General features: G+C 44.7%; 1 protein-coding gene across 9 annotated transcripts in view; it reads right to left on the reverse strand.

Annotated features, from left to right (window-relative positions):
- KMT2A (lysine methyltransferase 2A) overlaps window positions 1-16077 on the reverse strand; it is an 84824-nt gene that overhangs the window by 11129 nt on the left and 57618 nt on the right. For all 9 annotated transcript variants that reach the window (XM_086678977.1, XM_086678976.1, XM_086678984.1 and 6 more), the window contains 5 exons: window positions 11666-15908; window positions 10858-10938; window positions 9748-9806; window positions 8495-8665; window positions 6610-6684 (listed from right to left, as the gene is read on the reverse strand). In XM_086678977.1, coding sequence (XP_086535103.1) covers window positions 6610-6684; window positions 8495-8665; window positions 9748-9806; window positions 10858-10938; window positions 11666-15908 — 4629 coding nt within the window. The remainder of the gene's footprint in view (window positions 1-6609; window positions 6685-8494; window positions 8666-9747; window positions 9807-10857; window positions 10939-11665; window positions 15909-16077) is intronic.

Genomic DNA, 16077 nt, shown 5'->3' on the forward strand with positions numbered 1-16077 from the left:
TTTTTAAAAATTCATAAAAGTGATATCCACTCACGGAAATAAAGTGAAACAGTACAGGAAGTCCAAGCTGCCCATTTGAATTCCCCAGGTGACACTCTGAGGCAACCATTCTATAGATTGAGATAGAGTACGCGTGTGTGGATATGTGGGTGTATAACATGAACGTACCTAAAGGGAGTCATGATCATACCAGATACATACGGTTACAACCAGCCCCTTCCAATTAATTTACTTTGGACCTCTTTCTAAATTCTCCTGTTGAGGAGTATTTGGCTTGCTGCCTCTAGTTTTTTGCTAACACATGTTGGAATGAACACCCTCATACATTTTTTCTTTTAAATTCTCTTCCCAATCTCCCCTCTCCCAGTCCACCCTCGTACATATTTTTTAAGTTTATTTCTTTTGAGAGAAACAGAGACAGAGACAGACAGCGTGAACGGGGGAGGGGCAGAGAGGGAGAGAGAACCCCAAGCACTGTCAGTGCAGAGCCTCAGGCGGGACTCAAACTCACCAGCCATGAGACCATGACCTGAGCAGAAACCAAGAGTCAGGCGCTTACCCCGCTGAGCCTGACTTAAGGATGCTTAACCTACCCTCATACATTTTTCATGACTTGGCTGAGACTACCCAGAGGATACTTTCCTAGAAGTGGAATTGTTGGATGGAGGGGCAAAGGAGTCGAAAATTTTCATAGCCGTTGCTTAACCGCTCCTCCGATCAGCTGTATTCATAATTTATGTGTCTGCCATTAATGTAACAGAGAGCCTGTCTCCTCCATCTTTGTCTAGATTATCTCCAAGTTCTGAATCTTTGTTAATAAATCTGTGAATAAAATAGGTGGGGCTCCTGGTTAGCTCAGTTGGTTAAGCATCTCACTCTGGATTTCGGCTCGGGTCACGATCTCGTGGTTTGTGGGTTTGAGCCCCGCGCTGGGCTTTGGGCTAGCAGTGTGGAGCCTGCCTGTGATTCTCTCTCTCCCTCTCTCCCTGCCCCTCCCCTGCTCGTGCTCTGTCTCTCTCTCTCTCTCAAAATAAAAATGTAAAAGCCTGTTAATAAAATAGTTAATCATGTTTTATTTATTTTTAATTTTTTTAAGTTTATGTATTTATTTTTGAACAAATAATTCAGGAGGATACCCATAACAAAAAGACAGCCAATAACAAGTGTTGACAAGGATATAGGTATTGGATCCATCAAACATTGCTGGTGTAAAATGGTGCAGCTACTCAAAAAACAATCTAGCAGTTCCTCAAAGTTTAATTTTTCTTTCTTTCTTTTCTTTTTAAAAAAATATTTATTTATTTTTGAAAGAGCGAGAGAGACAGAGTGTGAGTGGGGAAGGGGCAGAGAGAGGGGGAGACACAGAATCAGAAGCCGGCTCCGAGCTGTCAGCACAGAGCCTGACATGGGGCTCAAACTCACAAACCACGAGATCATGACCTGAGCTGAAGTCAAGTCGCTCAACTGACTGAGCCGCCCATGTGCCCCAGTTCCTCAAAATATAAACATAGAGTCACCACATGACCCAGCAATTCCACTCCTCGGTATATATCCAAGAGAAATAAAAACATGTCTATACAGGGTGCACCTTGGTGGCTCAGTCAGTTAAGCGTCTGAAACTGATTTCCGCTTGGCTCATGATCTTACGGTTCAGGGGTTCAGAAGGTGGAAAAACACCCAATGTCCATGAGTTGATGAATGGATAAACGACATATGGTATATCCACAAAATGGAGTATTATTTGGCAATATAAAGGAATGAAGTACTAATAAAAGCCACGTACTGACCAACCCACAGAGAATACTATATCCAATAGTGAAAGATTGAAAGCTTTCCCTCCAAGGTCATGAATGAAGCAAGGATGCCCACTTTCACCACTTCTATTAAGTAAAAAAAAGAAATAAAAGTCACCTAAATTGGAAAGGAAGAAGTAAGATTATCTCTGTTTGCAGAGGATATGATCTTATATGTAGAAAACTCTAATGATACCACAAAACACTTGTTAAAATAAGTGAATTCATCAAAGTAATAGGATAAAGTCAACACACAAAAATCAGCTGAATTTCTATACACAAACCACGAACAATCTGAAAAGGCAATTACAAAACGATTCTATTTATGATAGCATCACAAAGAAAAAAGGACTTACAAACTAACTTAATCAAGGAGGTAAAAGACTTATACAATGAAAACTACAAAACACTGCTAAAAGAAATTGAAGACCTAAATAAAAGGAAACATATCTCGTGTTCACGGGTTAGAAGACTTAACACTGTTAAAATGTCAATACTACCAAAGTGATCTACAGATTCAGTGCAATTTCCATCAACATCCCAATAACATTTTTTTGCAAAAATAGAAAAGCTCATCTTAAAATTCATACGGAATCTGAGGGGATCCTGAGTAGCCAAAATAATCCTGAGAAAGAACAAAACCGGAGAACTCCAAATTTCCTGCTTTCAAAGTTTACCACAGATGTACAGTAATTAATCAAAACAGTGTGGTACTGGCATAAAGACAGACATACAGACTAATGGAATAGAGCTGAGTCTAGTAATAAACTGCTGCATACCTGGTCACATGCCTTTTTTTTTAAAAGATTTTATTTTTAAGTAATGTGCACACCCAACACGGGGCTCAAACTCACAACTCCGAGATCAAGAGTCACATGTTCCCCTGACTGAGCCAGCCAGGAGCCCCTGGTCACATGAGTTTTGACCACGGTGCCAAGACCATTTAATGGGGGGAAAAGACAGTCTTTTCAACAAGTGATGCTCGGAAAACCAGGTATCCACATGCAATAGAATGCAGTTGACCCTCACTTCATACCATATATGAAAATATACTATTACCTCCCCCCCAAAGCTAGTCTTCGATGATTTCTCTGAATTGTCTCAAATCTTTTCCGTAAGGATAATGGTCTTTATTTGGCATATTAGGTAAATTAAGATATATAAATAAATAACATTACTTGTATACATATAAATAACCGTATTTATCTACATACATATAAGTAGTCAATAATGTCAGGTCCCTTTTTAAAAAAAATGTTTTATTTGAGTATAGTTGACACAACACGTTAATTAATCCTCACTATAAATTTTGAAGGTCACATTAAAATTCCTTTTTCTTTTTTTAAAAATTTTTTAATGTTTATTTTTAAGAGAAAGAAAGAAAAAGAGTGCGAGAGGGGGAGGGGCAGAGAAAGACAGGAGACACAGAATCCAAAGCAGGCTCCAGGCTCCAAGCTGTCAGCACAGAGCCCAACATGGGGCTTGAACTCAAGAACTACAAGATCATGAACTGAGCCGAAGTTGGGACGCTTAACTGACTGAGCCACCCAAGCACCCCTCCTTTTTATTTTTCTTTCATGTTTTTATTTATTTTTAAGAGAGAGAGAGCGAGCATGAGTGGGGGAGAGGCAGGGAGAGGGAAGGCAGAGGATCTGAAGCACTCACAGCAGACAGCCCTATGTGGGGCTTGAACTCAGGAACTCGCGATCATGACCTGAGCCAAAGTCGAACTCTCAACTAAGTGAGCCACCCAGGTGTCCCAATATTCCCTTTTAGATAAGGATATTGAGACTCAGAGAAGTCAATTAGCTTGCACTCAGTGGAATGTTGATAGCAAAAGGGCAGAAATGTGGCTTGTACTCAGTTTTTTCTCCCTCCAAAGTACATGGTTTCTTACCACCATTCCATGTGGCAGTAAACGACATGGATAAATCAAAGGAAATTCTGTCCTTTTGGCCAGAACAAAGGGCTGGCTACTCAGTTTGAGGCTGCGAACAAAGTTCAGAATGCTGGCTTACTCCAGGAGTAGGATTTTATACATATTATAAGTAATCAGTTCAAAATGACTACTGGGAGAGGCAAAGTACAAATTTAACTACAGTTCACCCAATGACCACCGCAGTTGGGCACGGGACCAACAAATCATATTTTCTTGCCCCCCAAATATCTCCCTCACAAATCTAAATATATATATAGTAAATTATCCCTCTCATTAATATCTACACTGTAGAGACATATTTGCCCCCAAATATCTCCCTCACAAATATATCTATATCTAATCTATCTCTATCTCTATACGTAGATATGTATATTATAAATCATCTGTCTGATTAATATCTAGAATGTAGAGACAACTTTTAAAACTCAACCATAACAACAATAATAACAACAGGGGCACCTGGGTGGCTCAGTCGGTTGGGAGTCTGACTTTAGCTCGGGTCATGATCATGCAGTTCGTGAGTTCGAGCTCTGTGCTGACAGCTCAGAGCCTGGAGCCTACTTCAAATTCTGTGTCTCCCTCTCTCTCTGCCTCTCTCCCTCTCACACTCTGTCCGTCTCCCTCTCTCTCTCAAAAATAAATAAACATTAAAAACAACAACAACAACAAAGCCTGATTAAGAAACAAGCAAAGGCCTTAAACAGAAGCCTTCATTTTTTCCAAAGAAGACCTACAAATAGCCAATAAGCCCATGTAAAGATGCTCAACATCACGAATCATTAGGGAAATGTAAATCGAAACTATAATGAGATACCATTTCACATCGCTTTAGCTGGCTTCTATCAAAAAAAAGAGGAGGTGAAGAAATTGGAACCCTCGGGCACTGCTGGTGGGCATGTAAAATGGTGCAGCCACTGGGGAAACTAGTATGGTGGTTCCTTAAAAAATTAAAAATGGAATTACCATTAAAAAAAAACAAAAAGCAATGATCCAGCAATTCAACTTCTGGGTATATGCCTCCCGGAAATGGAAAGCAAGGTCTTTTTTTTTTTTTAATAGGAACTATTTCATTTATTTATTGATTTTTTTGAGAGCAGGGGAGAGGGGCAGAGAGAGGAGAGAGAGAGAATCTTGAGCAGACTCCACAACCAGAGGGGAGCCTGATGCAGGGCTCAATCCCATGACCCTGGGATCATGACCTGAGCCAAAACCAAGAGTTGGACGCTTAACTGACTGAGCCCCGCAGGGGCCCGGGACAGTAGGGTCTTGAATAGATATCTATACACCCACATTCACAGCAGAATGATTCACAATGGCTAAAATGTGGAAGCAACAAGTATCCGTGGATGGGCGAGGCAATCAGCAAACGGTGACGTATAAATACAGTGAAATATTATTCAGCCTTAAAAAGGAAGGAAACTTTGCACTCTGCTACAGCATGGATGAATCTTGAGGGCATAGTGCTAAGTGAGATGAGCCAGTCCACTTATCGTATAATTCCATTTACAAGTGGTACTGAAAATAATCAAAACCCATACAGACAGAAAGGAGAATGGTGGTTGCCGGGGGCGGGAGACAATGGGGAAAGGGGAGTTTCAGTTTCACAAGAAGAAAAGTTATGGGATGGATGGATGGTTACACAACGTGAATACATTTAACACCAGTGAATTGTACACTTAAAAATGGGTTACTCTGGAAAAAAATAAGGTTAAGTTGATAAATTTATGTTATGTGAATTTTACCTCAATAAAAAAATTCATCTGTTTAAAAAAAAAAAAAAAAGAAAACAATGGAGCTCCTGGGTGGCTCGGTCGGTTAAGCATCCAACTTTGGCTCAGGTCACCATCTTGTGGTTCCTGAGTTCAAGCCCTGTATTGGGCTTGTTGCCAGCGTGGAGCGTGCTTCAGATCCTCTGTCCCTCTCTCTCTCTGCCCCTCCCCCGCTCACTTGTGTACACGTGCGTGGTCTCTCAAAAATAAGCATAAAAAAAAGAAAAAGAATACAATAAAGTACTGATGCAACATTACAGCAGAGAGAAAGCTTGAAAGCACTATGTTAAATCAAAGAATCCAGAGGCGTCTGGGTGGCTCAGTTGGTCGAGCGTCCGATTTCGACTCAGATCACGATCTCATGGTTTCTGAGTTCAAGCCCTGCATCGGTCTCAGTGCTGACAGCTCGGAGCCTGGAGCCTGCTTTGGGTTCTGTGTCTCCTCTCTCTGCCCCTCCCCTGCTTGCACTCTGTCTCTCTCTCAAAAGTAAATAAACATTAAATAAATAAATCAAAGAATCCAGTCATAAAAGGCCATATAATTGTATGATTCCATACAAATACCTAGAGACAGAAAGTAGATCAATGGTGGTGGGTGTTGGAGCTGAGGAGTGACTGCTAATGAGTATGGAGTTTCTTGAAGGGATGATGAAAACATTCTGGAATTACACCGTAGTGATGGTTGCACAACTCTGTGAATACACTAAAAGCCATTGAACCGTATGCTCTATTATTATTATTTTTTAATGTTTATTTTTGGGAGAGAGAGAGACAAAGTGTGAGCGGGGGAGGGGCAGAGAGAGACGGGGACACAGAATCCGAAGCAGGATCCAGGCTCTGAGATGTCAGCACAGAGCCTGATGAGGGGCCCAAACTCACAAATCACAAGATCATGACCTGAGCTGACGTCGGATGCTTAACCGACTGAGCCACCCAGGTGCCGTGAGCTGTATGCTTTAAATGGGTGTGCTGTATACTATAAGAATTCCATTTTCTTTTTTTAAAAGTTTGACATTTTTGTAGAATCAACTCTACAGTTTTAGACCAACAAGCTACCAGAATACTCTGAGACAGAGTATTCAGAATAAAATGACCACTGCGGCCGTTACCTGCAAATGAGAGCTGCTTTAGGCGGGCATTTGATCGAGCTTCCTGGACTTTATCTGTCAGTGACTTCCAGGCATCTGTGCAGAAATGAAATATTTGGTCAACTACTTCCAACACCAATGGCATGCACAAACGTTGAGCTTAGAATCCCTACAGGGTGAAAACACCCTTCTAAAATGGTTTTTTTGTTTTCTTAGTTTTAATGTTTTCCGTGCTAAGAGGCTGGGCAGGGGCACTACCCAGCAGTGCTTCCTCCTGTTAGAAAGGAGGTTCACACCTTCTGTAAATGACCCCTGAATCCCCAAAGCGTTCACATCCCTTGATGGTAGTCCGGGTCCCAAACCTGAATGTATGGTGTTACTTCTATTCCCAATGCCCCTGAACAAAACAGTATTAGCGTTAATGATTTAACCCAGACTCTGGGGAGATCTTTACCTCTGTTCCTCAAAACTACGAGGTATGACGAGAAAACCTTTTCAGTCCCTTCCAGCTCCAACTTAAGATTCTATGATCTCCTACTGTCTGTTGGACTTGTCACCAGCACATCACGCTCAATGTGTTGTATGTGGCACTCACACACTCAACGTAGCTTTTTTGTTCTCCTTACGTATCTTTGTATTTATTTATTTATTTTTTATTTTTAGTGACCCAGGCCTGAATCTTCAGTCACCTTCTCTCTCTGCTCTCCGTATCCAAGCAGTCATGAAGTATGTCCATCCTTCTTTCCTCTCTCTGCCTGCTGGGAACGGGCTTTATTACCGGACATCTCTACTGTAGCTATGCTCTCATCGGCGACCTCCTGCCACGTCCATGTCTCTAACTGAGTTGACCTTACGCTTCTTGAAATTCTGCTTTTATTTCACTTTTCCAGATTTCCAAAGGCCTCATGGTTTGGCACTGAACGCCCTCCAAAACTTGTGCCCAATTAACCTTCGCAGTTTTCTATCTCACTACTACCCGATAAGGATTTCGAGGTCCTCTCCCACGTGAGGATGCTCTAAACCCACCACATGCAATCCTGTCTAACTGTGCGTGTGTCTCTTTTTAGAAAGCCTTTCCCATTTGTCTTTTCCTAACTCAAATCCTATTACCTCTTTTAATGGGATCTTCTATTCCACCATTTTTCCTGGGTTCAATAACCCTAACTGACCCACAGGGATCGCTCTTTCCTTCCAACTCCTCTAGTACTTCTTGCCTAGAGAAAGTTCACTAGTTCTTCAACAGCTAACGAACAAGAAAATAAAATGCCAGCCCTTCTAGGAAGTTCCCTGTTGAGTAAACTGTAAAAGCAAACAGACATTTACAAAACAAAGTTGAAGCTATACCGAGAAGCATTTAAGATTCCAAAAGGAGCAGAAAGGAAGGAGTGGGAGTGCTTATCTGCCTCAGAAGGTCAGGGAAGACTTTCCAAGCAGAACCCTGAAGGACAAGCTAGAGTTCACCAGGTATACCAGGGTAGAAAGAACATTCCAGGCAGAGGGAAGAAACGGAGAAGGCACAGGGGTGAGACAGAATGGCAGTTAAGGTACACAAAGAAATCACAGAAGACAAGGCTGGAGAGAGAAGAGGTCTCATGTGCTCAGCTAAGTTATGGATTATATCTCTCCAGGAACTTAAGGACAAGTTAGATGTATATAATGCCTTCGAGTATCTTCCATTACACCTCGCACAAAACTACCCACATCAATGGTACTAATTAATGTACGTAAGGGCAGATCTGGCTGAGTCAGGGCCTGAGCTAGCGAGACAACCTGTTTCTCTATTTTTATTTTTTAAAGTAATCTCTACACCCAACGTGGGATTCGAGCTCACAACCCTGAGATCAAGAGTCACATGCTCCACAAAGCAGCCAGCCAGGTGCCCCCTGACCTCATTTAATCCACTCACCTTCGATACTTTCCGCACAGATCTGAAAGCCATCATCACTTGAGATTTCAAAAACAAGTCCTTTCTTGGGCTTTTTCTCAGCAATGCTTTCCTTTCTTTTCTGTTCTTGCTGGAGCCAAAGCATCAGTGGAGAGCTGAAATTGCTTTCTTCTTCTTCCACTGTTTTAGGTTCTACAGGGAGAAAACAGATAGGGGCCAAAGTGGTTGCATTAGCAAACAAACACTTACTGAGCACTGATACGTTATCTCCAAGCCTAACAACATTCCATGGTTGGTAGGATCACTCCCATTTACAGATAACAAAATCTGAGGCTCAAAGCTGTGGGTCATAGCTGGAGAGTGACAGAAACGGATTTTTTTTTTTTTTTTTTTTACCTGAAGTCATGCTCTCTCTGTGGTATGACTTCCTGGTATGACAATTTGATAGTTTTTCAATAAGCAACTGCCCCCAGTAGGGTCAAAGCTAAAAACTAATAATGATGGATATGAATGAAGCACTAGGCATCGAGGCATTCTTCTAGGAACTTCCTGTGTATTAACTCAGAGAAACCTCACAGCAATCCAGTGAGGGAAGTGTTATTATAATGTACGCTTCAAAGGCAAGAAACCCGAGGCAGAGAGTAAGTAGCCCAAGTTCATATAAGATGAGATTTCAACCCATATGGCTCCAAAGCCTGCCACCAACCCCCCCACACCCCCGCCTTCTTGCAGAAGGAGGTGTATCAGTTCTCCTGAGAAATCAGCCAATCAGCAGAATGGGATCACATCCCACATGTTACACTTGAGCATTTTCTCTAGCTGCCTCTCTTTTGAGAAGTTCCCTCGATGAAAACGGGCAAAGCTTTATACCCAGATCTTACTAATCTTGAAGTGACCGGTTCTTTACTGACCCAATTCATTAGCACAGATGATGGAAAGTGCTATGGAGATGCATCTGGGGTTGTGACCAGATATACGGCTTTCTTCGGTGACCACTGAGGGATAAAGTCAGGTAATCGCTAGCTAGTAAAATCACACTGCTGTAGAGCAAGTGGAACAGAAGACTACTTGACAGCTGATCATAGAATATGTAGTAGAAGGGCACTGGACCAGGAGACAGACGCTCTGAGGTTTAGTCTACACCTCTGGCCAATCACTTAACTTCTTTGGAGCTTAAGATTTTTTAATTTAGAAAGCTAGTAGATAACGTAGGCAATTTTTATAGTACGTTTGGCTTTGGAATTCTAATTCTAACCTGTTACCTACCCACGTACCTGTACTTTCTTGTTCATTTGCTGAATTTTGTGTTGTCTGAATCTCAGGAAGAACTTGCCTAAATGAAAGGAAAACCAAATGTGAGATGTAACATCAGCTAGCTCTTTAATTCAAAGATAAAAACTGTCCACAGTCTGCCATACTGTTGTATGGGCTATATGAAACAACTACTAGAAATGAACCACAGGATGATTTGTGTATTACCTGTTGAATAAACACCATCACACTACTATAAGGTACATAACATAAAACTATCTCTTATGAGATTCTTTCCCAAATATTGACATTGAATTTCTGCTTTTGCAGTTTGTACATTATATCCTTGAAATTTTTCTCATACCCTCAGTATAAGAAAAAAAGCAGTTCTGGAATCACTGAAGTTAACTGATTTAACCAAAAATAAAAGCAAGCTGCCTGAGCCAGAAAACCACCACCAGTTTCCCTTTTCTTAAATTAAATAACATTTGGAAACAACCCAAATGCATATCAATAAGGGGCGGTTTATCTTTTTTATTTTTTTAAATTAATTCATTTATTTTGAGAGAGAGAAAGTGCAAGCAGGGGTGGGGCAGAGAGAGAGGGAGACAGCGAATGCCCAGGCTCTTCACTGTCAGAGCAGAGCCCAACTCGGGGTTCAATCTCATGACCATGAGATCATGACTTGAGCCGAAATCCAGAGTCGGACGCTTAACCCACTGAAACACCCAGGGACTCCGATAAGGGACTGTTTAAATAAATAACAAAACAAAACAAAACCAAGTACAGAACAATATGTATAGCATTATTCATTTTATGTAAAAAAGGGGCGCCTGGGTGGCTCCGTTGGGTTAAGCGTCCCACTCTTGATTTCGGCTCAGGTCACGATCACGTTGTTTGTGGGATCGAGCCCCACGTTGGGCTCCGTGTTGACAGCATGGAGCCTGCTTGGGATTCTCTCTCCCTCTCTCTCTGCCCCTCCCCCACCCCAATAGATAAATAGATAAACAAACAAACTTAAAAAAAAAAAAGCTTTGGCAACAAAAATAATACAAATCAGGAAGAACTATTTTTTTTAAATGAGGTGGACAGAACTGAGGGCTTAACCTTAGAGAAATGATCTGCATATTTACCCTGTGGTCTGCCCACACTCCTTTTGGGACGACTGTTCCACATCAGCAGTCCCCTTCTGCTCAGCCTCTGCTCCTGGAGTCCTGGAACGGAACCATTTGTATCTTTTCAAGAAAAACCACCAGGAAACATGTGCCAAATGCACAGCTCAGTCTAAAGAAATGCCTCTACCACAATGGATCTGATAACATTCACGAGCTGAGAAAACTAATCTGTGGTGACACAGGTTAGACAGTGGTTATCTTGAGGGCGTACTGACCAAGAGAAGGCACAAGGAGGCTTCTGGAACTCTAGGAATGTTTTAGATCTTGATCTTCATGGTGGCTACGCGGGTGCACACATATGTAAAACTTCACTTGTGTACTTTACATGCGTTACACCCCATGCTAGTGTTCTCAAAAGGGACTTCATGAGGATCTACAACAGGTGGCTTTGCCCTCTGGACGGGAATAATCGTCCTTCAGTATCCTAAGCCTCAGCAAAACAAAAACAAAAACACAAACACCAGCCCCCCCCCGCCCCGTCCCCCAGAAAACCAAACGCCAAGAGCAAACAGCAGCACTGTTTTAAATCAAAGAGTAATTAGAGATGTGGTTCTATCCCAGAGACAAACTGCCCACGGACGGAACTAAATTTTGCTCTAGAAATCACTGCTGTGAGGGGGAAAAAAAAAAAAAAAATCAAAGTCACAAGCCGGAACACCCCCGAACAATGCAACACGTCCCTCCCAGAAGACTGCCACTGCCCCAGCCTCTAGTCCCGAGCAAAAGATCCCGCCCACCCAGCAGAGCGGATACTGGCATCTCTCACCCTGTGACTGAGGTCAGGGATGTCGCGCTGGCTTCCTGGTCTGGAATGTGTGCTTCAGAAGAACTGGTCCGCGAATGGGAAACTTTGTGCTTCTTGCCATTCCCTTTGTCCAAAGGCAGCTGAATCCGTTTGATTTTTGGTTTGGGTTTGGTGGGACCCGGCACGGAGGGGCTTGCTGACTGCTGCCCAGAGGACGGAGAGCCCCCAGGAGAGGCTGAGCTGGCTTGCATAGCTGAGGATAAAGCCTTGTTCTGCTCCAGCCCCACGCTGTTGGGGGCATCTACTGTCTGGGGAAAGCTGGCTCCCTGGGTCCCTGGAGCAGAATCAAGATCACGCTGGGAAGGGAGAATCCCAGTTTTGCTGGCAAGGAGCTGGTTCACGTGCTGAAGCTGATAGTGTTCTTCTGCTTCCCCCGGAGGCGACGCGGCCGTTATGCCCGCGGTCTGAGCAGAGGGGAGCACGCAGATGCTAGATGCCGCTGTCATCGCGGCAGGAGGAGCCTGGGATGTCCCCAGTTGCGGAAACATTCCTGAACTTGGTGGTAAAGCCACAGGCTGGTCCTGCATCCCCAGGCTCTGCTGACTGGCTTTGATTAAAAGGTTGCTTATTGAGCCAATATCCGGGGTACCGAGCAGCCTGGGGTTGGTTAACGCGACATGTCCCGGAACTGATGCACTACTTGTAGGGGTTGTTGCGGTTTGCATGGATACAACGTTCAAGACGGACGAACCGGATGCCAAGCCAGACACAGGCCCCGCGGTGAGGTGGCCAGTGTCCTGGCTTATTGTTGATGCGCCCGCCGCCGCCGCGGCAGTGCCTCCCACACTCTGCGGTAACAGCGGAGCCTGTTCAAAATACATGATGCCAGATTTAGACCTTTTTATGATGTTGGGGACAGTTCGGTGAGATGAAGTGTTAAGTGAGCCCAAATCTAGCAGATTGGGATGATTTGGCAGCTGGGAGGGTGTGAAGTTAATCAGTGTCATGTTAGAAACCACATCGGAAGGGGCAATGTTTGAAGGGTTGCTAGAGGGAGCGAGTTTTTTATTCTTTCGGGTCTGCAGACGAGATATGGGTCTTTTCTTGAGTCCAGAGGATGGAGTGGCTACTGTGGTACTGAGGTCTGTCCTCTGGCTGGCTTCTGAAACCAAAAGTTGGGGATCTGGAGGAGGCTGAACCCCAATAAGTAGGCCTGAAGGAGGGCTGTTGATGTTGGGTGGGAAACTACTTTGAGTAGCTGCGGGGAAGGAATGTAAGTGCTGGCGATGAGACATGGGGAGCAATCCTTTGCTAGCAGGAGGGAAGAGAGATGGAGAAGTTGGCAAGCTTGGATTTAGTCCCGTGGCTAGGGTGAGACCACTTCCCATGGGCCCCAATACTGAAGTATTTGTCTCCATCACATTGGGTGTAGAACTAACAGAAGAGGTCAATTGGATTTTTTGGGTCACTCCATTTGGAAGAGTTTGGAGAACATAAAGTGGCTGCATGTTCTGGTTAACAACAATGAGTTTCTCAGTGGCTGGTTTCAGGTGGGGTGGAGTGGTCTGGACAGCTGCATTAGAAATCTGAGATGGGCCAGGACTCTCGGTAGAGTTGGGCACATATTTCTGGTTCTGGATAGGAACAGTAGGGGAAACAGGTACCTGAAGGCCGGGGGTGCTACTGTTTCTAGTTAAATCCTGATTGTTGCCATGACCCTGCTCCACTGAACCACAAGGAGGGCTGGAGATGTGGTCCGCGTCCATGTGTCCTTGGATAAAATGATCGGGAGTCATGTGGCCTTCGGGCGTCGGATCTACTCCGGGACTCAGCAGTGCCGAGTCCCCTTCAGAGGAGGCCACAGACTTCTCTGTGATGGTCACCCTCTTCTCTCCTGAGTCAGAGATCACAGCCAGTCTGCTGGCATTCTGGCTGGGGACCGTGGGACTCCGGGTGGTCAGGACGGACAGATCAGACGGCAGCTCCAGGGGCAGCTCGAACTGCTCCTCTGCTGAGATAGAGGAGGAGACGCTACTGTCCACAGGTTCTGTCGTGGGCAGCTGCTGAGAAAACACTTCGAAAAGACCCATGTCCTTTTCCCGGTTACTGTCGAGACCCAAGCCTTCACCGAGATTTAGGAGTTCCGATGAAGAGGACTCTGGGCTCTCGCCCAAAGCCTGCATGGATGGGGTATTCTTTAGGACGAAGTCCATGATGTCCGAGGGCAGGATGTTCCCACAGTCGTCGCTGTTGTTGTTATCCGAGTCCGATTTCAGGAGCTCGGTGTTGTAGGTGTCTAGTAGGTTCTTGTCCGACGGGGTGCTCGTGTGGACTCTGCGGCTTGACTCCAATGAGCTGAGCTGAGCCTCCAAGGAATCCTGCCCCTGTGTTTTAACTCTGCTCACAGAGTGGCAGTTATCCATCTTTGGCTCATTTTTGTGGCCCACGGAACTCTTAATGACGTGCTCTTTCTCGCCGGCGTCTTCAGGCCGCTCCATCTTTAAGTTTTCCGTTCCGTTTTCTTTGCCGTTTCTCTTTGGAATCTGGCTGCTCTTCCTCGCTGTGGCTGTGACGCTCGTATCGCTCTCTGTGCCGTCATCGACACCATCCAGCTGAGAAATCTTCGGGAGGTCACACTGTTCTTCCTCCCGAAATAGATTATGGGATGCCAGCCGTTCCTCTCCGCCTGAAGAAATCACTGTCCTAGTGAAATTGTAATAATATAAGTCATCTTCATCAGAAGTGCTTAGGTCATCGGCCCCATCCACCTGTCCCTCAGCTGATCTCTTGCCTCGTTTCTTCCCAGTTGAGCTGCTGTAGAATGGAATGTCTTCTTCACCGTAGGATCTTACCCCATAGAGTGGGGTGAGCCCGAAGAACATGTTAGAGCGTGCCCGGGCACTGCGACGGGGGTATCTCCGCTTGAAAGAGCCATCCTCCTGAGGTTTGGGACCATCTGGAAGCATCAGGTTTCTGTCCTGAACCGGAAGATTCTGATAATTGTTACTTTGAGAATCCTGGGATGAGGTATTATTGGGGCTTGGCTGGGCCACTGGACCATCTCCTGGACTTTCAGAGGCTGAAACTGGTTCTGTTGGAGACGCTGACTCTATTTGCAGAGGGGAAACGGGACTACTTTCTTTCAGGGTATTCTTGGACTGGGCCTCACTTTCCATTTTGAGAGGCGTCAGTGTCACTTTGACCGTGCGTTTCCGGGGTGTCTGTAATTCCTTGGCAGATCCTTCTACTTGCAAGGATGGAGCTTTGGGGACTCCTGGAATAGACAGGACTTTGTCTCCAATCTTATCAGAAGAAACATTATTACATGGTCGTTGCCCCATAAATTCTGGAGTCAAAACTTCATCAACAAACTCCGGCTTTAGGTTTCCTTCCTCACCGGTGGTCACCTGACCAGGTTCCAAAAAAGACTTACTGGAATGTTTTTCTTTGAAAGTTTCTTTACAAGACTTTTTCCCTTTCTGTCTCCTGTCCCTGGAACTAGATCCCACATGTTCATTGACAATGGATGACCTGTTGCTCACTCCAGATAGCTTCAAGGTTTTGACTTCCGCATCTTCCTCGGGAGAGGGGTTTACTGATTGGTTCGAGTCTGCGTGTTGGTCTCGATCGTTCCTTTGCCCTCTCAGATGGAGTGGGGGGAAGGAGAGGGCCTCTTTAGAAGAAAACGGCACCGAAGAGAGTTCAGCAAAAGTGCCGATCTTGCTAGCATTTAATTCTCCAGATGCTGTGTTATGAAGCTGCGGGGCCAGCTTGGGAATGCCAGGATAAGCCACAGCATGTGCAGATCCCTCTGAACTCTTGGAACCTGGCACTTTGGCCTTCTCTCCCTTCAAAGAGGAGCTCTTGGATGCCAAGTCGGAAGCACTGGAGTGCTTCATTTCTGAAGATGAAGATCCGTCCAAGTGACTGGTTTTAGTGCCCATAGTAACCACTGTCCTTTGCAAATTTGAAGAGGTGGGAGTGTTTTGCCCTAAGTTACTGTTTGAGTTCAGCGGTCCTAAGATGTGATCAACTGCTTTGGCACTTGACTCAAGATCTGTGGCAGTCCCGATGGCGGAGACTGAGGGAACACTATTCCTGGAGTAAGTACTCCCAGTTCTCACTGGAGACATTATCCGGAGTTTAGACCGCTGGGGTGACAGGGAAGAAGTGCTGTGTCGCCTGGAGCCAATGCTTCGGAGTCCAGAGGAGAGTAAAGGGTCACCCACTGTGACTATTTCATGAGTGGTTGGGGTAGGACTCCCTGAACAAGAGAGAGAAAATAATAGTCTATTACAGAGAGGGACAAACGTGCGGTAGCCACTGCTTTCAATGACTCGGCAATGACTTTTCACTGAAAACCGCAACGATCAAGATTTTCAACGAGCCAAAGTCACTGAGATAAAGTTGCCTGCAAGAACCACAGGCTAATC

Source organism: Puma concolor, chromosome D1 (assembly GCF_028749965.1).
Source record: "Puma concolor isolate L17-30 chromosome D1, mPumCon1.1.hap2, whole genome shotgun sequence".
NCBI lineage: Eukaryota > Metazoa > Chordata > Mammalia > Carnivora > Felidae > Puma > Puma concolor.